The following is an 18,416-nucleotide window of genomic DNA, read 5'->3' as shown; positions in this document are numbered from 1 at the left end:
CCTGGATTTTCTTACCGATATAATTGAAAATCATCTTCTGTGAAGATGTCATGGATTTTATCATTAAAGTATCTGGAGGGAAAAGAAATAAATGACTCATGAAACCAATTCACAGATAATGTAGATTAAAACTTTGCACTAAACAATTACTTTCAATACTCTTTCAATTGTTTACTTAGATCACAATTTTAATACACAATTATTTTAAAAGTTTCAGAACAATATGGCAATACTGAAGCTGTAAAAAATGACTTCGGTCAGGTCAGCTTTAGGGTTGTCATGTTGATTCTGACACAATACTTATTAAGTCTAACACACTAATTCCAGTAAATACACATTACTATGGAAAACCTGCAGCTTGTTTAAAAAAAAAAATCTAAAATGAACAAGAGCCTATTTCCACATCCAATATCCCCAAAACGGTTATCACATATTCTTTGCTAAATGAAGAGAAGCTGCTGAAAACAGAGTAACTTGTGGCTTTACACCTGTTTAACAGACTGAGAACTAAAAGAACAAAGATCAACCATTCTAAAGGTGGATATATTAAAATGCAATTCTAAATTTACCTGTACATATTAACAAAATGCTTCCCCAAAGAAAGGGCTCCAGAGTGCAAATCTAGAATTGAAGCCTGAAATAGGAATAAATATATACATTCAATATGTAAGTACAGACAATGGAAAATATTTAAGGCATGTTGCTTTCTTTGAAAATAAGACAGATTACTCTGGAAGTCACATTCCTATTCTACAATGTTCTGAGAACTTAATATAAAAGTGTGCTGATTGTAAGTATTTCCCAAGAATCAAGGAAAGTCAAACTTACTCTGAATTATTTCCCAATAATTCTTTTTATCTATTCATGTCAAGCTTTGATATCATAATTCATACACAATGGTTACCAGTTATGAATACCATGAGGCTTACCATTATTTCTGGAGAGAAAAAAGTTATGCATTTCAAGAGGAGTGGATTTTATTTAAATTGTGATTTAAACCATGATAGAAATCACTATTAAGAAACAATGATTTAAATCACAATTTCTTCAATAACTAAAAATATTTAATAACAATTAACCCCTCCAAGACTTAGCCAATTCAGTTGGTTCTAGATTATTGTGCATTTATCCCTCTGCTTCTTCTGTTGGGTAAAACGAACAAGCAAATCAAATCATATGGCAGGAATGGGCAACTTTTCCACATACCCTGACTTTTTACAGAATTATAATTAAGCAAGTCTGAATTTTTCCCTGATCTCATTTTTTTTTTCAGAATAAACCTCCAGACAGAAAATGATCAGACCTCTGAAGTGGTTTCACTTTACAATAAAGAGCAATACGTTAGCATCTTGCAGAAGGGATCCAGAAATAATCCCTCTTAAGTGTACATGACCAAGAAAAAATGCTTGACAATATATTTGTATTTAAGATGAAGTTATATATGAAATAAAATGCAAACAAAGGTTATTTGTTTAGTAAGGTTAAGCTATGGTATATTTTTATTCAAGAGTCAGTTTTTTTATATACTCCATAGAATATCTTATTTATTTATTTTTAATTAACATTAGGAACAACAGCAGTAATATTCTCTTTCATGACCTTGATCAGATTACATAGGTACCTGTTCAGCTAGTAATTGAGTTAGCTTTACAATATGCTGACAAAGTAAGTAGCTTTTAAAACAAAGTTTTCAGTTTCTACAAAAACATGCCGAGTGACTTGCTGTACAAAGGGCATTAACAGAAACAAAATGTCAGGAAAGTCATTCATTCAGGAGAATCTGCTCACCAGCATAAATAGGAGTATGGAGCACTCACAAGGTTAGAACACTGGGCTGATGACTGGCTGATTCATGTTTGAGACCCGTTGCTGCCACAGGGCGGGGTGAACCCAGTGGTTCAAAAGTGGGTGATCGCGAGTAGATAAATGGGTGCAACTTAAGTAGGAAACTTCACGGGGACTCAGAAGGATCCTCCAACTGAGCAACAGTGATGTCACTGGCAAATATTTTGTTCAATTGTACTTTATTAACTTGATTTGTTTTGTTAGTTTTTATTGTTTTTTATTTTAAATAGGATTTTATATTCTGTAAACTGCCTCAAGTCGCCATGGCGAGTAGGCGGCAATATAAATTCAATCAATCAATCAATAAATCCTTTCATCATGGAAGGACTTTTGTGCTTCTGATATGGAATAATTAGTATACCAGCATAAATAAAACATAATGAAAGCATTTGCACGAAAGATACACATTCTTATGCCATAGCAGGTGAATATCATAATCCTTAATATGACGGTTCCTAAGTGCTCTCTGAGCTAGAACAATGATGATGTTACATAGTTCGATTAATGAAATATCTGCAAGAAAACAACGAAGCTCAGAGAGTACCAAGGACCTCTCATTTCAATCCTAAACTACAAATACTCTCCTTTACTGATCCTTAATCAGCAGAAATGGCAAAGTAGCTTGTAAGTGATGCAGGTCACATATACACATAAATTCATCTTAATTGGTATCATCATACTACCAATTTTAAAGCAGCAAACAACCCCCCTTCACCAATTCCATTCAGTGTGGTTTAGACTATGATACTAGGTAAGACCTTATTTGTGACAACATCTGAATATAGAAATCTTCACTTGGGCAAGTAGGACTACCCCTGTGTGCCTTTAACTAAAATATGAGAGACTAATAATTTAAAGCATTTATGAAAAGATTGTCCATCTCTCTTGCATCAAATAGAAGGAAAACCATGCAAAAGCAGAGGGATTTCTTACTGAACGATCTGAAGCAACTGAAAAGAAGTCAACTTGTTATTTAGAGAAACAGATAAAAGCAATACTGAATCAGCTTGATTTATTGGAACTATGTAAAATTTATAAAAAAAACACCACATCCTAAACAGAAATATTATGAAAAAGGTATAAACCAGACACTTTGTTAGCTTATCCATTTCAGAAGAACGGCATAAAAGAAAGATAACTTCTATTTGGGAAAGAACCCAATACATCTCTAAAACAAATCACATTATTCAACAACACATCAATTATTTTTGGAAATTGTACAGCAAATAGCTACCTGATCCAGCAAAAAATGAATATTTAAATGGCATATTATTTTAAATATTACTAATCAACAAAAAGCTTTCACCCCATAACAGAAGTCAAAACTAAAGAATCCATTAAAAAGTTAAAAATGAATAAAACTCCAGGACCTGATGATAATTCAACAATATAGTACAAGATTTTTCAAGAAAATTCTGACTAAAATTTCAACTCAACGAACTAATGAGATTAAGATACACGACAAATTTCCAGCATCATGGAAATACTTTTTGTTCTTTGATTCAGAAATGAACAAATGATATGACTCTTTCTGAATCACATTAGATTTCATGTGGAAAAGACATTGGGAAATAATGGGAAGAGATGCTGTCCAGCAGACAGTCAGTTAAGACAGTGGTCACCAACCAGTGGGCCGTGAGAAAATTTTGGTGGGCCACAGAGAAATCTCACCCCCAGAGCACCCCCACAAAGCAATTAATCCAGGCTGCACCGCCCACATGGCATGCTGTTTTTCCTTTTTCCGACCATCATCTGTTCTGCTGTGCCGGGAGATTTAGATTAGCTAGGAAGCAGGAAATGGTTGGATTTCTTGCTTTCTAGCTAGTCTTTAGAACTTCGGCTCAGCACAGCCAAACCTCCCTTAGGACTGAAGGTTTGCTTGCAAGCAAATTCAGTGTAGACTCATGGCAAGCAAATTTGAAAGACTGAGCTAGCCGATGGCAGATAGATAGATCACTGAATGATTCTGTGAGCAACTCAATCTGCCTGCTTTGCCTGATTTTGGGTAAAAGTTGCTCTTTTTTAAAATAAAAAAATTCAATATTTACATGCATGTCGTGTTGTGAGGTAATTTTGTGAGCTTGCTTGCAAGCAAATTTTATGTGACAGATTGAGCTAGCCAATGGCAGATAGATAGATCTCTGAATGAATCTGTGATTCTGTGAGCAACTCAATCTGCCTGCTTTGCCTGATTTTGGGTAAAAGTTGCTTTTTAAATAAAAAATTCAATATTTATATAAATATTTATAATATTTACATACAAGCCATGCCCAGCCAGTCACATGACCACCAAGCCACATCCACAAATTAGGCCATGCCCACAGAACCAGTTAGTGGTCCCTGGGATCTAAAATTATGAGTTTGGTGGTCCCTGAGGTCCAAAAGGTTGGTGACCCCTGTGTTAAGAGACAGCACAGTTCACAGTTGCAAAATGGGGTGGGCAAGAAGTTCAGACCCACCTAGCTTTTGGGGCTGTAAAGGAGACAGAGTTAGGTTTAGGGTTAGGGTTAGGGTATTTTCAGAATTTTAAGGTTGATGTCAGCTATTCCAGTTGAACCAGACAGGACAGAAAATATGACCAGATAAACTAATCCTACTTTACTGTAAAGTTAGATTATCAGAATAGCAATAGTAATAGCACTTAGACTTAAATGCCGCTTCACAGTGCTTTACAACCCTCTCTAAGCTGTTTACAGAGCAGCATAGTGCCCCCAACTCAACTAATAGACTTCTTAGATTCAATCAGGAAGATATAGGTCACTATGGTTTGGTATTAGGATATCAGATTAATCAGAATAAGACACAAAGAATTACATGGAATCTATCAGGGAAAAAAAAGGAATAGTAATACTGTTAAGCCAATTAAGTACTTGGGAATTTTACTCGGCAAAATATAAAAAGATTTATTTAAGAATAATTATTCACATATTTGGAAACAAAATATAATGGCAGATATTTTAATAGCAAAGAATGCTAAATTTGTCCTGATCAGAAAGGATATGTGCAGTAAAAATGAATATTTTTTACTAAGAATTAACTCTCAGTTTCAAATAATTCCAATAAGAATTGAAGAAAAGGTACTAAATGTGTATCAGAAATGAGTAATTAATTCTATTTGATCAACTGAAAAAACTGACAATAAAATTTAAGATTTTGCAATATCTGAAAGAGATAGATTAGCAGTATCAAACCTTAAATTATATTATTATACCAGTTGTTTAATCCAAATCCCTAGCTTCAATTTTAAGTATGTATTTTCCTGAAGGTGAATATATAAATATTTGACTAGTGGAGATTCATACTGATAAAATAAAGATGAAATCTTTTGAGATTCTCTCCTTAGAATGGTTAGAATTGCTGATTGGTTTCAATACCTCTATATCTCTATCTATATAGGTAGTATAGTTCAAACAAGGGAGAATACTCAAGAGACTTGAGTGAATTTTTAAAAGTTGTTAACTCAAAACATTTGTTGAGGCTTATTTCTAAGTTGTTACTGAAATATGAACTAGAAACTGAACAAGTTAAGGATTGTATTGCTGGAATCCAAAATCAATAGTCAAAGTTGGGTTTTTACTGTGCAATAAAATAGCTAGAAGCCATCATAATAGTAGATGAGGTACATAAAAAAAAGATTTAGCAAACTAAGTTGTGGATTATGCATCAATGCCAAAATTAAACATATATTTAAAAATAATTCTGAATTTAACTTGAAAACTTTTTTCTGAACTGTTATTCTATATGTGGACTTGTACTATATGCAAAGTTTGGGCCTCTTAAGGGAGGGTTTCAAACTTTGGCAACTTTAAGACAAGTGGACTTCCATGCCTAGAAGCTGGCTGAGGAATTCTGGGAGTTGAGGGTCACTAGTCTTAAAGTTGCTAAAGCTGGAGACCCCTATCTTAAGGTACTGTTTAAAATACTAAGTCTTGTCTCTTTTGTCTAACAAAGACAAATCATTTAAATTTGGTAAAAAAGAAGTTACATACTGTACTTTATTCTGATTAACAGCTCTTATTTTTTATTAATTATTGATATGTGATTTGATTTTAGTAATTAAGATTACTGTAATATTAACCCAATATTATTTTGAAATGTTTTATTTAATATTATACTATGTGGATTTTTTTTCAGTTTTACTCTTTTTTTTCTTCCTTTTATCATGATTGTGCTATTAATATATTACAAAGTAATCATACCAATAACATTTGTTTATGGAAGAAAGCTCCTAAGCCTATCAGTCAAGCTCAATTGTGTGATCATTAGTGCATTTAAAATTCTGTGCTTGAAGACATTTTGCATAATGGAAAATGAGCACACTGATTTAAGTAACCAATATATCCTAATGGAAACTTATTTGACAGATGGCGGGCAAGCAAAGAACAAGCAATGTACAGTAATGGCCAAAATTGTGGAAACCTTTTGGGAAAAGTATATTTTTGAGGTTTGATGGCTAATAACACCACTTTTTTGGAGTAGTACCATAAAATTATATATCAATGGAATGATAATTTAATCAAGAATGTAATGCAACAGGTTTGTTCAATTATCTGTACTCTATGAAGTTATAGCCAAATAACCAGAAAAAGGAAGCACAACTTGCTTAGGTTGAAATCAGGTAGCTTTGCTTCATCCTATTGTAGCCAATGAGCATGAGTTTTTAGATAGCGAATCGGTGTCATCTTGTTTTGCAATGAGCAAATCAGATCACAGTAGGATTCAGTTATTGATGTCATCTTAGAGGAGGACATTTGTCACTGTGTTATGTGATTGATATCAAGTTGGTTGGGGTTTTTTTGTTATTTCATTTAGTGAGCTTGTAAAACATAATAAATTAAAATAATGGTGCAAAGACTTGACTGGTCACCCAGAAAGCGATGTAAAATAGTATTATTAAGTGAATAAGGCTACAGTTACAAATAAATTAGAAGAAAAATTGGTGGAAACTTAACCAAATATGGCATTTCTAAGTTTTTGAAGAGGTATAAAGAGACTCAGTCATACAAAACCACACTGGTAAAGGCAGGAAAAGGTGCACAATATCAAGTGATGATAGAAGAATTAAGAGACTGTGCCTACATGACAGAAGAAAATCATCTGGCTGTATACAAGATGAAAAGGAGCAATGCAATGTGAAGTTGAGTGCCAGGATTGTTCAGCGTAGACTGCAGGAATTTGGCCTAAAATCTAAAATTCCACACACAAAAAAAGCCACTTTTATCTCTCAAACAAAAGTTGAAAAGACTAAATTGGAGTAAAACCCATGTTACCTGGACAGAGGAACAAGGGGACAGTGTTATTTGGAGTGATGAGACCAAGATCTCCATTTGGTAGTGATGGCATAAAATATGTAAGGAGACACTTTTCCCAAAAGGTTTCCACAATTTTGGCCACTACTGTACAGTTCTAAGAGAACAGAAAGGCAGACTGAAAGTGGGTCCTTCTCACTCATCTAGATCAAGAGACTTTGTGCCTTTCAAACAATAGCAAGGATACATTGATTCCTTATTGAATAGGCTGTACATTTTCTAATAAAAAAGACACTAAGATCGAATGGCAAAATCTGGGATCTAATGTTACTGGATCACAGACAGTTGAGATTCCTATTAGTAACTGAAATGAACATTTTGACAAATGAAGATGAGAATGGACGCCCGTTTCTGTCTGACTGGTACTTCTCCCTGAAAGACAGTGTAAAACATAATCTGAGGAATCTTGCCTGAATACCAGAAGAATGTAAGAAAGTAACGGGACACTGCTCACCCCTCCATCCGATCCTCCCAAGGACAGTCCCCTCTCTGCTATTCTGTGGACGAAACAACAATCTCAAAACATAGCTTTTCCCCCAGTTGTTTACAGATGCTTTTGAAATACGACTTGCCACCATTGATAGAGAAGAAACAGAAAAGAAACAGCCCCCTTGGATCCATAGCAGGTAAATCAGCATAACAGGTGGCCCTCATAATCTGTGAAGTTTCATTCTCAAGGGTTCAAACTCAAGGGATTAAAAAAACTGTAGATGTGACTTTAAAAAGAGATAATTTATGCATAGACAAAAGCTATCCAGAATATTGTGCTCATGTAAAGTGGGGGGAGAGCTCCAAGCTATAGTTATATAAACTTTTCCGCATGATCCAGACTCCAGGTGATGAGGGGCACCTGTGCCACACACATTACTCAGCAAGGCAAAGCATTTGCTAGTAAAAATGGCAAAATCCAAAGCTCTGCGCTTACCCAGCCATTTCCAGGTAGGATTACTCCAAAGGTCAGCAACAAGTTTTGAATTACAAGTGAGCAAAGGATAGGAAAATCTAGTTTATTATCAATGAAATAATTTATATGGGAAAATGGGAATCTATAGGCTGAACAGAGGAGTTTAAAGATGCAGTGGAGAGAATGAAAAGGGAGCAATTGAAGTACCTTCTGTGAAGAAAAGAGCTGCCCATCTTTATTGAAAAAAGTGATAAAGCCTCTAATTAAAGCTTTCAGTTCTTTCTCTGTTTACCGCTGAAAACTAACCTTAGGGCTGGTCAAGGTGTATTTTCCCAGCTAAAGTTTAGAGCAGTTGAATATGGGAAGAACAACAATTTAGGCTATCCAAGAAATAGGGCTGGCAAGGGAGAAAATAGTGAATGCAACTCATATTCCCAACAGCATACTGTGTAACAAGGCCAAAATATACATTCATGCTGAGCTAATCAACATTTCATAGGAATATCACATGCTGAAACAGAGGCATATAGTGCAGAGTATAAAACTGTATATACTTGAAATAAATATTGTGTTTATATACACAAACACACATACCCATTAATAGAGATACAGTATGTGTCCATGGGAAGTATATCTAGATCAGGGCTGTCAAACTCCTGGCCCGCAGACCGGATGCATCATGCGCTGGCCACACCCACACCCGGTTTAGTGAAGGGGAAAAAAGTCCCAATATGTCACGTGATGTTGTGACAATGTGAGATTAATACCCCTGATCTAGATAGATCAAACTATTCTAGATTGGCTTTCTGGATTTCCGGATCCAAATTCCAAAATATGAAAATACAATGGAGACAATTTGGAAACCTGGTTTTAAACTATGGCCAGTAATTTATTTACTGTTAATAAACAAGTTAATACAGTTAGAGAGGAGGTATAAGCTCAAGTTTTAAAAGGAAACATTTGATCCTTTGGCCTTCCCAACCTTAATTCCATACCTGTTAAATGAAATAATAAACATGTCACAAGCATGTTTGAATGTAAATAGAATGCAGACCAAAACGTATGTTTCATGTTATATCAGGGGAAAGGGTCTAAGACTCTTTAGATATTATAGAACAAGCATTCCCAGATGTTTCACCAAAGTCCTCTTGACTAAGACTGAGAAAATTAGTGGAAAGTGGACTCTTTGGTGCTCTCTAGACATTTCATTTCTTATCTAGGTAGAATCATCAGTATAAGTGAGTATGGGGTTTGCTCCCAGTTTATATACAATAGCTTGCCCTGTCAGTATTAATGGGGATGTGGTTTCTCCTTGGTATTTCCTTGATTAGGGATTGTTTTCTACTTGATTGTTTGCCTGGTGCTTATCCCAGTTTATCCGGTTATTGGCTGCTGTACAACAAATATTCTGTGGTTTCTTTTTGTTTCCTTCTTAGCTTTTTAAAATTGTCTCTTTTGAATGATGTGTAAATAATGTTTAATGCTGTATACTGGAAGTCTTTGTTTAATAATGCTATTGTGACTGGTAACTCTGTTAAGTAACATGGTCATAAACTGAAACAATCATGTGACTGCATCACTTTGTCCCATCTTAATAATGACCCTCCTGGATGCTACTGTAAAAAAGAACTGCACAGGTTTGTTAAACAAGAATGTCACATGACTGCAACCTCCAACTTCCTGCCAATGTCTCCACTGACTTTGCTTATGGGAAACCAGCAGGGAAAGTTGTAAATTATAATCACACGACTGTGGGAATGTTGCACCATCCATAAGTACAAGGTCCAATCATAACTACCACAGTCATTGTAAGTTCAAACAGTCAGTCAACAAGGGGGCATCTGTATACTGTTTATAAAAGAAACAGAGATCATCACCACCACTCTATTCTAAAGTTTTTAACAAGGACATTCTGTGTCTGGAAAAAAAAAATATTTACCTACGGATTTGCTCAGCTTCTTCCCTGTTAATTATGGCATCTGTTATTCCTCTTCCACACTTCCGAGGGGTACAGCCTAGATAAAAAAAGACAGTATTTAAATATTTATCGCTGCTGTACCTGTCTTTAAAGGTATTACAGACAGCTGTATTGCTTGAACTGATTGATCCACCAGTAGTAAGAATCTGAGAACAACTTATACATTGCTATCATTGTACCTCATATTTCTCATAATAATTATGGTATCTAAAAAAAAAAGGTCCATTTCAATTTCCTCTGCCATTTTTCTTGGTCTTATGCATTAGCTAAAGAATCTGACATTCTGATTTTCAAAATTATACAAATCATTGTTAAGAAGTCTGTATTTCTTCTTCCCCACAAATGATCCTGCTATAATAATAAACATTGTAACAAATCTAAGTAATGTTTTTTTGCCTAATCCACCAAAAGAATTTTGATCTGTTTAGAAGAATCCGCTGATGCCAATTTTTAATGTCACTTGATGTCACTTGAATGTAAAAAACAGTTATCTCTGACTTTGCAATCTTTATATTTTTGTTAGGAGCTTCAAGTAGCTAAAGTTAATATTCTATTCTGTTGGTTTTACTTTTTGGACATTTACAAAACTATCACATTTCAAGGAGCATCTGGGAAACAACTATTGATTCAACTTCTTCAAGTGAAATAAACAAATACTGAGTTACAAGCTTGATCTTTCAGAATACATTAGACTCTTGACACCAACCTTTTCTGTACTTTTAAAGAGTAAACATGACAGGAGAAAACAAATGATCTACCTTCAGTGGACACTTCAATCATTGGTATTTTAAGAAAAAATATATTGAAATGTATACTAGAGAACTCTGCAGCATTTTATGTTCAATTCTAAAAAGATGTTGGGGTACCAGTCTGCAATCTAGGCAGCTTATATAAGATTAAAAACCAAACAGAAAAAGACCAACAAGATAAAACAATAGGAAACAGTAAGGCTGAAATCATAGCCATACATTGAATCTATCTACTCCGGTGGTGCAATGCCTGGGGACGAACCAGGTTTTCAAGGCTTTATGAAAGGACAGCAGGATTGGGACCTTGTGAATCAGAGAGAGAGCGGGCAGCTGTTCCACACAGCAGGCATTGTGACAGAGAAAACACAATCCTTACTAGATGGTATTGATTCATGGAGGGGATCCAAAGCAAATCCATCCTGTCATATCTTGTCAGACAGGCAGAAAGAATTGAAGACAGTAAATCTAATCTATAATTTGATTCTGTACCATAAAGAGGTTTAGAAGTAGTAACCTGTAATTTGAAGTATTTAGAAGTCTACTGGGAGTAAGTGTGTTTTGCAGACTATGACTACCTATGCTGCCACATTCTAGATCAGATGTAACTTCCCGATAGCCTCTAAGGGTAGCCCTATGCACAGCACATTACAATAGTCCAAACTGACCAAGGCATAAGTGACCATGAACAGACCAATCCAGGAAGAAGCATAACCAGTACACAAGATGGTTTTATGGAAAAGCCCTTCTCACCATGGCTGCCATCTACTCTTCAAAGTTCCAAGAGACACCAAAAATCTGCACCAGTTCTGTCTGAAGAAATGCAACCCCCCCCCCCCAAAAATAGAGGCCCCCAGGATCCAGAGACCCCTAGAATTCATTGCCACTCAATTTACTTTCTTTTCAAATATGTGCTGCCTATCCAGGCCCCCTTGGCCTCTAGATATTAGTACAAAACATAACTTGCATGGTCCTGAGTTGAGATTCATACATGAGTATCATCAGTATATTGGTGATACTTATCCCCATGACAATAGGTGAGACCACCTGGCGATGTTATAGATGTTAACTAGGAACAAATAGTACTGTATACAGATCTCTGAGGAATCCTGGACAGAGTTTAGACTTCTCAGAACTAAAGCAGATAAAACAAAGCAGCATTACACAAGCTTGGGAAGGAACAGTATTGCAGTAAATTATCAAAGCAATAGATAAATCCTGAAAAAGACTAGAGATAAATTACAGCTCCCAGGATTCTCGGGTACAGTTAGATGTGATCTTGGCAAGCATCAAACTGAATTTTGATATATTTAAGACACTTTGCTGTCATGTTACAAAGTAGGGAACTCTGTCAAATGCATCTCACAGGTGCCCCCAAGTGGAAACTTGGTAATATGAAAATTGCAACAGAAATGCAAAAAAGGAGCAGCCATTCAAGAACAGACTGAATTGATCCAGCAGAGCAAGGGTCTTCACACTTGGCAAGTTTAAGACTTGTGGACTTCAACTCCCAGAATTCTTGAGCTAACATGACTGGAGGAGGAATTATAGGAGTTGAAGTCCACAAGTTTTAAAGCTGTCAAGCTTGAAGATCCCTGCAGCAGAGTATGATCAGAGTATATTCATTTAAGAATACCGTGTTTCTCATATAATAAGGCTGGGTCTTATTTTTTTTTTGAGCCCCGAAAAAATGGCTAGGCTGTCTTTTTGGGGGTGACTTAATTCCCCCCCTTGCATCTTCGGGCGGGCGGCGACGGCTTGAATGTTGACCTCTCAGCATTGGTGGGGCACTTCGTATCAGGGTCAATGCAGGCAGCACCATATCTGGGTGTGCAACAAAAGTACGTCCTAACGGCAAGTCCCCCCACCATTCCCCCCCATTTTGCATGTTTTAATATAGGCCTTAATTTGGGGGGAGGGGCTTAATTTCATTTCATGCCTATAAAACATGCTGGGACTTCCTATTGGGGGAGGCCGTATTGTTGGAGAAACAGGGTATGTATTTGAATAGGTCAAAATAAAATGTTTTTTTTTAATTAAAATACTTCAAAATTAAATTCATAGTATTGAAAATGCAAACCTCTCATTTGAAAGCATGTTAAAACTGTAATTTCACCCTCAAAAACCAATTGTCAGTAAAAATTGGGTCCCAAAAATAAAAAAATGGATCTAAAAATATTATCCCCAAAACTGAGTATGTGTCTAACAAGCACAAAAATACAAATGTGAGACATAAATCCTATGTATTATTTCATTCTATATGAAATCAAATATCTGCCTCCACAGTTATAAGCACTATTTTTGATTCCAATTTTTAATTCTAATTTCAACTTAGTGATTCTGAAGGTAAAAAAATCACTATTATGAGTAATGAACTGTTACGAAAACTCATGTTTTTATAGGAGATGAGCTTTTGAATCAGATTATATTGGCACAAGCAGGCAACTATAAGAATCATGGGACCTGAATTTTAGAGAGGTATCATATTAAACAAATGAATCCAAGACATAGGTTGTTGTGAAGTTTTAAAATTTACATGCTTATTTTATGGGAAAGTTTCTCATGCACCCATAAAATCCCATCTGATTCCAGAGACTTATCAGAACTGGAAAATAACATCAGCAGCAGCATGGTGTAAAACTATTGATATTTGGGATAGATTCAAGTTTGTTTTAAACATTTCCCATTTTATGCCACATCAGCACTGACTGCATAGTTTTCTTTTTCTTCTGCATCCTTTGAATATAGATGTAGTCTGGGAGATTATACTCCTTTAAGGGAATCTCTTGCACTTACGTATTGCTAATAGTACATGATTTTTATTATAACTTCTCTCTGCCTGAATATATCTTATGCTTCTCCAAAGGGAACACTAAGAGTTCATAGAGAGGTTTCTCCCACGTACTAGAAAAAACAGCCTTTGAACTCCTACAAAAAACCAGAAGAGCCATAACTTGAATTAGTAACACTGACAATTGATCTTTAATTTTTTTGTACACATCAAGAAGATCCATATGATGGCACAGCATGGATGTAGTCCATGATTCCATACAATTTTCTGCCATATTTGCAATGTACAATATATACTGTGTAATTTTTTAAAACTTGATTTAATTATATGAATCATACTAGGTGATTTGTCTATGCTGGAGAGAATGCTATATAAGATTCATGAACATCAGTGAATCAGAGTAATGCTTTTGCCTCATTGCAGCATCTATTATAGAAATGATCTGTAATTTAAATAGTATTTTGATTGAAATCTGTAAAAAATATAGTGGAACCATGCTTCATGTCACTAGTTTGTACCAATAGATAAGCAATTTTATCTATGTGTTTTATAGAGAGAAATGTATCTAATGATTTGGCTCGGGGTCAATCTCATACCTAAATCTAAAGTACTGGCATTGATCCATGGCTCAACAGCATCATCATAATAAAATTTGTGATTCTTACAGTTCTATTCATGTATGTGTTTTCTTTACTTTGGTTTATGGAAAGCCCATGTAAGGATCTTTTAGACAGTAGCTTTGGACTTCGATGGTACCTAGAAATATTGTCATTGATTTTTAGAAGTCTCTGAACCTGAATATAAATCCTGGACATAAGGTAAGATATTGTCTAGAAATCATGAAAAATTACATGTATCTTATTTTGTAAAAAATATTTTCGTGCCACTGCAAAATATTGAATTATAAATAGTCCTTGACTTACAACTATAACTGAGCCTGGTAATTATGGTTATAAATCATGATGGTTGTAAAGTGGATGTGACTAGACCTCTTTTAATGACCTTGTTTACACTGGTTGTTAAGCAAAGCTATTATTTGCTATGGTTGGTTTTTGCAATAAACTGGAAGTAAACACTGGTTTCCAGTAAAACTGTCATAAATCACAGTCACATGACCATGGGATGCTGCAAACAGTTGTAAAAGGTTGTTAGAAATAAAGAAAGGAAATAGACTTGGTTTATTGCATCAATGTAAATATAGAAATGTTATTATTTCCGGTAGCCTCTTAATGGAGTTTCGCTGACATCAGGACTGGAATGCAAGGTTTTAACGATTTAAGGATAAGAGATGGAATACAGGAAGGAAAGACCATTTGCTGTATTTTAAGAGAAGGTGATAAGTTACTATAGTTGTTCATAATTATGATGAATGGGTATGTGTGTGTGTGTGTGTGTGTGTGTGTGTGTATCTTTACTATATTATTTTTCTTTTCTATTTTTTCTTTTAGTTTGCATTAATTTTTTATCATTGTAATTATAATTTTTAGTAAAATTACTACTGTGTTTCTCACAAAATAAGGCCGGGCCTTATTTTTTTTGAGCCCCCCAAAAACGGCTAGGATGTCTTTTCGGGGGTGAATTAATTCCCCCCCCGCACACCAGCGCCATCTCCAACAACAGCATCTGAGTCGCTCCCGCTTTTCCCTCGTCCCCGTAACAACAGGAAAAAAAAAGATTTTGAGGTACCTGGGAGCGCCGCGAGCTGCGTTTTGGTTTAGTCCCGAGCGGCTGGGTGGGCGTGAGAAGAGCCGAGCGAGCGTCTCTGCTGCTGCTACCCTTGCTGCTCCAGCCTCAGGCTCTGCAAGTTTGCAAAAGTCCCGGTGCGCAGCCTGTTCCTGCATTCCAAGCGCCCAGGCTGAGCTGCAGCTGTCCCTCTCTCGCCAGCACCGTCTCCAATAACAGCAGCAGCAGCGGGAACCGTGGAAGTTACGGAGGTGGCTCCCCACCCGAGAAGCAGCTGAAACGCTTTCACGGTTCCCGCTGCTGCTGCCGCTGTTATTGGAGATGGCACGGGCGAGAGAGGCGCCAGCACTGGCGGGAACCGTGGAAGCTACGGAGACCTGAGAAGCGGCTGAAACGCTGCCGGACATCCACGCTGACGCCGCCCGCCTGCTGACCCAGGTAAGGGAGGGGTAAGTGAGCCCTCTGTGCTCCAACATGGTGTTAGGAGCGGCTGATGGTGAGGCGTAGCTGCCCGCGGGGCACTCCTAATGGCAAGTTCCCCCTGCCTTCCCCCCAATTTTGCATGTTTTAAACTAGGCCTAAATTTGGGGGGAGGGGCTTAATTTCATTTTATGCCTAGAAAACATGCTGGGTCTTCCTATTGGGGGGGCGTATTGTTGGAGAAACACGGTATTAAAAAAGCATCAATGCAGGTCATATTATTCAATACCTTCAAACCGTTTATGGCTGTCATAATCCTCTGAGCAGGGTACTTCAATGAATTTGTTTGGGATGCTTTCACCATGATGAGCCAATACTTCTGTAACTCCATCTTCAATGAACAGGTAGCTTCTACTCAAAAGATAACCCAGCATGGCAGATGAGAGAAGGAAAGCTGCTGTTAACCATTTTCGCCGTGACTCTTTCTGAACATTTTCTTTCACACCACTGAAAACAAAACAAGATATTTTTATTCTCTTCTTTAATACATATTTAGACTTTGGATTTTACAACAAAGTTTTAAAACTTATGTCTGGCCTTCATACTTTTACTGTGTATTATTTTTTCATCATTTTAATTTTAAAATGTTTGTCTTATGATTATAGTACACTATACAATAGTATCAGCTGATCTGGGAAAATGCTATATTGAAGAGCAGAACATGCATTTTAAAAAGCAATAAATATAATTCACACAATTTGCACTTCTTTAAACACAAAACTAGTGAAGTACACTTGTTACTCAATAACATGGGCCCAATGACTGCATCTTTAATACACAGGCCTCATTCACATCAAGTAAGAAACATATCATTTTCTGAATATCAGGCTTGGGAAAAATAGCCTTTAAGCTATTAAAATTCCTTATAATTATTTTTAACAAGTTATGGCTTACTAAAAAATACATGTTTTCTTGAATATCAAGGAAAACTGAAATACCTGAATTCTACCTCTGTTTTCTTTAAATTTAGTTATTTGTAGTAAGTTGCAGGAAGTATTAGTATAAACTGCTATAGAAAGCTAGAACAGTGGAGTTCGGATTTTGGATTTGCATTGGACAGACCCAGGTTAAAGGTTTCACACAAAGAGAATTCACTAGTTGACTTTGGAGACAATTCAGTCTCTCTTAGTCAACCTACCTCAAAGAATTATTGTGAAGACAAAATGTGCTGATACCCCACATAAGATTCCTTGACAGCTTATAGAAAAAGCAGAATACTATCATTGTTGTACTTAATACTATTTTTATCTAGTTATTCCCCCATGGCTTTTACTATTTATATCATCACAAGGACTTATAAAGATTAAGTTGCTTACATATAAGCAATTCCAAGATTGTCCAAAAAAAACAAAAAACCCGTTGTAGCTGAGTGAGGAAATAAAGTTAGGGTATTTCTGGCCTAAATCCAGTGTTCTGCTACTACAGTAAGGATACTAGGCAGAGGTCATTAAGCCAATTCATTAGGAAAGAGGAACACCATGATCCAAAAGAAACATAAAAGTTACAAAAAGATAATACTGGCCAAGTAACAACACAAGCATCAAATCCCAAAAGGAAGCTGAAGTTCTTTTAATGAACTTAACAAAGAGCTCTTTATTTATGAGGCTACCTATGTCATGAGTGTGACCCATAGTGCACAGCTAAAATATTATAATTTCCCTACTTTTCCTGCAGCATACATATTCTCAATATGGGACCTCATATACATAGTTCTTGACTTACAACAGTTCATTTAATGACTACTCAAAGTTACAACAGCACTGAAAAAAGTGACTTAGGGCCACTTTTCACACAATCCTTGCAGGGTCCCCATGGTCACGTGATCAAAATTCAGACGCTTGATAACTAACACATATGACGATTGCAATGTCACGTTTTGAGACCTTCTGCCAAGCAAAGTCAATGGGGAAGCCAGATTCGCTTAACAGCTGTATTACTAACTCATCACCTGCAGTGATTCACTTAGCAACTGTGACAAGGTAGCAACATGGGGGAAAAAACCTCAATGCCTCACTTAGCAACACAACTTTTGGGCTCAATTGTGGTCGTAAGTTAAGGACTACCTGTATAAGGTAGGTTGTCTAGAATCCAGCTATCAATACCTCCTTAAACCAAGGGGAAGGAGAAACCTTCTTTCTTACAAGCAGATTACAACCTGTCCCCTTATTAATAAGAACCTTATTGCAGGAATCCAACTCAGTCCAACAAGAAATTATTAAGAGCTGCCTGATTCTAGATTCATCATGCCGGTCGAAGTCCTGAGCCTTATACCCCAAACTGACACCCTCTGGAGATGTCTGACTTTACCTCAATCCTCAATCCGGCCCCAAGGACTCTATATCCTGGGTGCATAATATTCTGGGAAAGAGTTATCCACCTCGAGACAGAGCCAGGCTGGCAAAGCGCTGTAGGAGGAGTGAAAAGAAGCCAGGCAGGATGGGAAAGATGAAGTGCAAAGAGCTCCCTTCTTCTCTCACATGCGCAACACCGAACCCTAATAGGCAACTATTAGCAGCCAGTCTCCCAGACGCCGCTGGGGATCTTCGTACCTGCTGCAGTGACGACGGTCTTCCGCTCGAGCCGCCGCACCTGCACCGCTGCTCTCCGGAACCCTTCCGCCCGCCCGCCGCTGAGGAGCCATTGTTCCAATGAAGCAGCTCCACCTGGATCTTAGGATGCT

At 36.6% G+C, this 18,416-nt stretch overlaps 1 protein-coding gene across 3 annotated transcripts in view; it reads right to left on the bottom strand.

The window, feature by feature from the left end:
• OGFOD3 (2-oxoglutarate and iron dependent oxygenase domain containing 3) overlaps nucleotides 1–18,386 on the bottom strand; it is a 34,489-nt gene extending 16,103 nt beyond the window's left edge. The window contains exons 1-6 of one of the 3 annotated variants that reach the window (XM_026667561.2): nucleotides 18,286–18,386; nucleotides 15,966–16,183; nucleotides 9,998–10,073; nucleotides 7,609–7,651; nucleotides 570–634; nucleotides 16–72 (exon numbers count right to left, since the gene is read on the bottom strand). In XM_026667561.2, coding sequence (XP_026523346.1) covers nucleotides 16–72; nucleotides 570–634; nucleotides 7,609–7,651; nucleotides 9,998–10,073; nucleotides 15,966–16,183; nucleotides 18,286–18,377 — 551 coding nt within the window. In that variant the 5' untranslated portion in view covers nucleotides 18,378–18,386. Of the gene's footprint in view, nucleotides 1–15; nucleotides 73–569; nucleotides 635–7,608; nucleotides 7,652–9,997; nucleotides 10,074–15,965; nucleotides 16,184–18,113 lie in introns of all 3 variants that reach the window. The other 2 variants (XM_087955706.1, XM_087955705.1) reach the window with 2 other exon arrangements.
• Between the last annotated feature and the right edge of the window lie 30 nt (nucleotides 18,387–18,416).

This window comes from Notechis scutatus, chromosome 2 (genome assembly GCF_049901735.1).
Source record: "Notechis scutatus isolate UNSWTSFEM ecotype Mainland chromosome 2, rNotScu1.2, whole genome shotgun sequence".
NCBI classification, from domain to species: Eukaryota; Metazoa; Chordata; class Lepidosauria; order Squamata; family Elapidae; genus Notechis; species Notechis scutatus.
This window is presented reverse-complemented; position numbering and strand designations above follow the sequence as displayed.